This window comes from Notamacropus eugenii, chromosome 3, assembly GCF_028372415.1.
Source record: "Notamacropus eugenii isolate mMacEug1 chromosome 3, mMacEug1.pri_v2, whole genome shotgun sequence".
Taxonomy (NCBI): Eukaryota; Metazoa; Chordata; class Mammalia; order Diprotodontia; family Macropodidae; genus Notamacropus; species Notamacropus eugenii.
In genome coordinates this window covers 107,276,627-107,282,653 of record NC_092874.1, presented here as the reverse complement: position 1 = coordinate 107,282,653, position 6,027 = coordinate 107,276,627, and the positions used below count along the sequence as shown (strand labels likewise).

At 38.2% G+C, this 6,027-nt stretch overlaps 1 protein-coding gene across 1 annotated transcript; it reads right to left on the bottom strand.

The window, feature by feature from the left end:
* Positions 1 to 1,629: 1,629 nt before the first annotated feature.
* LOC140531882 (taste receptor type 2 member 3-like) lies at positions 1,630 to 3,474 on the bottom strand. The gene is given in 2 exon segments (XM_072650541.1): positions 1,630 to 3,348; positions 3,350 to 3,474. Coding segments are annotated over 2 exon segments (903 nt in total). The 3' UTR covers positions 1,630 to 2,570.
* Between the last annotated feature and the right edge of the window lie 2,553 nt (positions 3,475 to 6,027).

Sequence of the window (6,027 nt, the reverse complement as noted above, 5' to 3'; positions counted from 1 at the left end):
TTATACATTTCTCTCTCTTTTCTTTGACCCTGTCCCTCCTCACCAGTGTTTTGTTTCTGACCTCCGCCTCCCTCAATCTGCCCTCCCTTCTATCAGGCCCATTCTTGTCCCTCTCCCCTTCTCCTTCCCAACTGAGTGTGTATGTTATTCCCTTTTGAACCAAATCTGATGAGAATAATATTCAAGCCATGTTCAATTCCCCCATTCTCTCCCTACATTGTAATACATCTTTTTCACCTATTCTTGTGATGTAATTTACGCCATTTTGCCTCTCCCTTCCCTTTTCTTCCCATATGATTCTTCTCACCTCTTAATTTTTTTATATCATCCCATCAAAACCAGCTCTTACCTGTACCATCTGTCTTTGAATAGTCCTTCTAACTGCTCTAATAGTGATACAGTTCTTAAAAGTTTCAAGTATTATCTTTTTGTACAGGGATTTATAAACACTTTAATCTTATTAAATAACTTGAGTTTCTTTTTCTTTCCTGTTTACCTTTTTGTGCTTCTCTTGAATCTTGTATGTGAAAACAGAATTTTTTGTTTAACTCTGGTCCTTTCATCAGGAATGTTTGAAAGTTGCCTGTCATTGAATGTTCGTTCCCTTCCCCCCTTCCCCCCACTTTTGTTAGGTAGATGATTCTTGGTTGTAGTCCCATCTCCTTTGCCTTCTGAAATATCATATTCTAAGACCTCCAATCCTTTAATTTAGAAGCTGCTGAGTCCTGTGTAATCCTGACTATGGCTTCTTGATATTTGAATTGTTTCTTTCTGGCTGCTTGTATTTTTCTTTTTCTACTTGACCTCAGAGTCCTGGAATTTGACTATAATGTTCCTGGGAGTTTTCATTTTGGAATCTCTTTTAGGAGGTGATGGGTTCATTCTTTCAATTACTCTTTCAATTACAACCATCTCTTTCCAGAATGTCAGGGCAATTTTCCTTGATAATTTTTTGAAAGTTGCTGTCCAGGCTGTTTTTTTTTGGATCATGACTTTCAGGTAGTCCAGTAGTTCTTAAATGATCTCTCCTGGATCAGTTTTCTCGGTCAGTTGTTTTTCCAATGAAGTATTTTTTTACTTTCTTCTCTTAATTCATTCTTTAATAGTATTTGATTGATTCTTGATGTCTCATAGAGTCCTTAGCTTCCACTTGCTGAATTCTAATTTTTAAGGAATTATTTTCTTCAATTTGCTTTTGCACCTCCTTTTTCATTTGGCTATTTCTACTTTTTAAGCAGTTGTTTTCTTCAGCAGATTTTTGTGCATCTTTTTCCATTTTTTGTGCTTCCTTTACCAAGCTGTTGACTCCTTTTTTCATGATTCTCTTGCATAACTCTCATTCTTTTCCCAATTTTTTATTTACCTCACTTATTGATTTTTAAATTCCCTTTTGATCTCTTCCAGGAGGTCTTTCTGGGCCTGAGACCAATTCCTTTTTATCTTTGAGGCTTTGCATGTTGGTGTTTGGCATTGTTGTCCTCTTCTGAGTTTGTGTTTTGATCTTCTCTGTCCCCTTAGTGGTTTTCTATGGTCAAGACTTTTTTTTTTGGGGGGGGGGAATCATTTTCAGCCTATTTCCTGACTTTTAAATTTGAGCTCTGCTTCTTGGATATGGGGGGCCCTATCCCAAACTTTTTGTACTGGAACCTGGCTTGCTTGCTGCACCAAGGCCTCTAGGTCTGTCAGTTCTCTTCATGTGCAGGGCCTAGAGGTCTCATGGCAGGACTACTGAGCTGAACTGTCAGAGTGGCTGAGTGACCTTGGCTGCTTACCTTTGCTGTGTCTAGAAGCCTCTTGCTGGCTTGCCTGCACATGATATGTGCTGGACTGTGCTCCCTTTTTTTTCTAAATGAGATAGACCTTTCCTGTAGTTCATCTATGTTTTTTTTGGGCTGGAAAATTGTTTCACCCCATCATTTTGTGGGTTCTGTTACTCCAGAATTTGTTTTGAAGTGTGAATTAAAATGGTTGTGAGGGGAATTGGGGAGAGCTCTGGGACCTTCCTACCTTTTCTCCAGCATCTTGGCTCCACCTCTTAGATATTTTTTTCTAGCTTTAATGACTTTTCCCAGAAAATATTAACTTCTCTCCTGAAAGCTAATACATACAGAAAGTGTCATATGTAGATTTCACTGTTGACAGAGCCTCTTGTTTATAATAATGGTACAGTGGAACAGATGAATCTCTTTTTAATTGCTGTTAAACGAAATCTAGAATTGTTGAATGGGAGCAGTCTGAAGAGGGTGGGAAGACAAAGGAAACTAGATTTGAGACAGATTGAAGGATTTGGAATCTTCTCTCTGTTCTTCAACTTGTAGACACGGTGGATAGAGCTCTGGATCTGTAGTTAAGAAGACCTGGCTTCAAATATAGCCTCAGACTCTTACCAGTTGAATGATTTTGGGCAAATCACTTAACCTCTGTCTGCCCACAGTTTCCTCAGCTGCAAAATGAGGATCAAATGAAATATTTGTAACGCACTTAATACAGTGCATGACACATAGGAGATGCTTAATAAATGCTTGTTTTTTTCCCCTTTTTTCTTTGGGTGCAAATTCACCCTTCATGCCCTACTTCTTTATCTGGAACATCCCCAGGAATGCCTGTTTCAACTTGTTATTGCCCAAAATCAGGATGATTGAGTGTACAGAAGGGTGGGCAGTTACAATTATCTCCCCAGTTATCCATGCTAAATAACTGTCTGGTACATAAAAGCCCAACAGAATGATAAAAAAGGCAACCAAATAAACAATGAAGAGGAAGAGGAAAGAGAGGATGATTTTGGTTGCTCTCACATGAGCCTCAGTGCTTGGGTCTCTGGAGCCAGTGCCATTGTTCTGCATCTGTTGGGTGTGTCTTCTCAGAGACAGGATGATCAGAACATAGGAAATCAAAGACAGAATAAAGGTCATGACCATCCAGAGTGTAACAAAGATATACTTGAAAAAGTAAGGATTCTTCTTTTCCTTAATGTCTTCAGTGCAGTTTGCTGTGGGTTCCATTTGTCTATAACTAAAAGTAATATCAAATTCTTTGATCAATATCAATGTACTGAAGAAAGAGAAGAACATAGAGACCATCAGAATCCATCTAACTACATGGGAAACCCTCCACTTGAGCCAGAGGAAGGCATGGTGGGAGAACTTGGCAATCTCCAGGCAGTAGAGGATACTGAGGCAGGTGGCCAGGGAGATGCTTAAGAAGTTAGCAAAACTCTTTAACATAGAAATTATTTCCATTGCTATGCCTGTCACATGCAAATCGATATAGGACATTAAAATGTTAGGTGTGATTATCCAAAGCAAACAAATTCTGGAGATGGCCAGGCTGGTAATGACAAATTCAGACAGACATTTTCTTGCTCTTGACAAAGCTGATGCTGTTCACTAACCAGATGAAGCCATTACAGCAAATTCCCAGAATTGTCTCACTTGTACTCACACTCACAAACACACTTTGGGCTAGCTTGGTCATAATTGCAGAAGGCTTGTCAGTCCTAATTCTGGATCTTTGCTTAGCCACCTCCCTGCTTTTTTGGGGTTTCTCTAACCCATGTCCAGAAGAGGGAAATGCTTGCTTCTCCTGTCTGGTACTAATCTTCTCTTTTCTCAGATGATTATGTTCGTGCCTTGGGAGTATAGGGGAGAGGGTATCTAAGCTGAAGAGTTGTCAGGAGACCTTCTCGATTTCCTTCCAAAATTGTACTTGTGTATTGTAGACCAGCCTTCTAGTCAGTCAGCAACTTGGGTTGCCACTTTAAATTAATGGATGAAAGACCAAACAACTTTTTGCTAAGATGCAAATGGATGCAGGATTCTGTGTCACACTGAGAAAGGAGGGGTGAGAGTCACATGAAGGAGAAGGGTATGTCCTCCAAAGGGGAGGATTCAATTTCACATAAGCAGTAGGTTTCCTCATTTCAAACAAGGAAAGGAAAGGTCAGAGTTCCACAGTTTTTCAGATAACTGGACTTAGAATGACAAGGGCAGGATTTGAGTCTCACTTCTGTCATTCATTGACTGTGAGACTAGTTAAGGAAGTTAACAACTCTAAAGCAGTTTCCTCATCTATAAAACAAGAGGGTTTAAGTAGATGATCTGAAATCTCTCTTAGAACAACTTGGTGGTGTATGAGAATTAGTAATGTTCTTTGTTATCCAGACAGTATAGATTAGTATCACACAGATAAAGAGGAGGGGTACTGAGAGCATTGTGAGGTAGATAAATGTTACTCAGAAAAGGGACTATGTCACATATCAGTGTCATGTATCAAGAATGAGAGTCACTCAAAGACAACTATTAAGATATTTGATTAATACTAAGTACTACTAGTAATTAAATACTAGAAGCAATAGTGATAGTAATTAAGTATTTAATTACTTGATATTAGGATATTATTTATACATGCTTATCTCAATTTTCTCCTCATGTAACGTGATGTATAGCTTAGATGAAGTTTAAAGAAACACAACTGCCTAGGTTCACTTTAATGCCACTCTCACTAAATTTCCCAGGTTATTAACTTTATTTTCTTTTTTTATAAAACTTAATTTGTTTATTTTCAGTTTTCAACAATCACTTCCATAAGTTTTACGTTTTTTCCCTCTCCCTGAAACCTCTTTTCCCAAGACAGTATGCACTCTTATATGGGTTCTATGCATACATTTTTATTAAACATATTTTCACATTAGTCATGTTGCATAGAAGAATGGGAGAAGAATTTAAAATGATGGGAGAAGAATTTAAAATGGGAGAAACCATGAGAAAAACCAAGCCAAAACAAAGCATAACACCATAACACAAGAGAAAATAGTCTTCTTCATTCTGTGTTCCAATTCCATAGTTCTTTCTCTGGATGTAGATGGCATTTTGCCTCAAGAGTCCTTTAGGTCCTTGCATTGCTCTGAAGGGCTAAGTCTATCAGAAACACTCTTCATACCCTGTGGCTGTTACTATGTATAATATTCTCCTGGTTCTGCTCATTTCACTCAGCATATAAGTCTTTCCAAGTTTTTTTGAAGTCTGCCTGCCTGTTTGTCATTTCTTATAGCACAGGTAGTATTCCATTGCATTCATATACCCACAACTTGTTTAGCCATTCCCCAACTGATGGGCATTCCCCCGATTTCCAGTTCTTGGCCACCACAAAAAGAGCTGCTGTAAATATTTTTGTACATGTAGGACCTTTCCTATTTTTATGATCTCTTTGGGATATAGCCCTAGAAGCAGTATTGCTGGGTCAAAGGGTATGCACATTTTTATAACCCTTTAGGCATAGTTCCAAATTTCTCTCCAGAATGGTTGGATCAGCTCACAGCTCTACCAACAATGAATTAGTGTTCCTACTCTCCCACATCTTCTCCAACATTTATCATCTTCCTGTTTTGTCATGTTAGCCAATCTGATAGGTATGATGTGATACCTCAGAGTTGTTTTAATTTGCATTTCTCTAATCAATAGTGATTTAGAGCATTTTTTTCATATGATTATATACAGATAGCTTTAATTTCTTTCTCTGAAAACTGCTTTTGACTGTTTATCAATTGGGGAATGACTTGTAATTCTTGTACATTTGACTCAGTTCTCTTTATATTTTAGAAATGAAGTCTTTATCACAGACACTAGTTGTAAAAATTCTTTCCCAGTTTTCTGCTTCCCTCCCGATCATGGCTGCATTAACTTTATTTTCATTCTGCCAGAATGTACTGGTTACTTGTTCAGGGTATTCCTCACAAATAGCTTCCCCTCTCAGTCAAGGTCAATTGTGTCATTTAGGGCTTAGGGCCACATATTCAGAGGGGCAAGAAACCTTCTGACCCATATGGTTCAGCTCTCATTCTACAAATGAAGAAATTAAGGCCCAGGGTGGGTGAGTGTTTGCCCAAGGTCACACAGATAGTAAGGGAATAGAGCAGGGATTTGAACTTAGGTCCTGTGACTCTAAGTTCAGCATGCTTCCCCTTAGAACATACTGTCCCTTTTTCATAAATTTAAATACTTTATTAATATCATAAATTAATTTACTAAT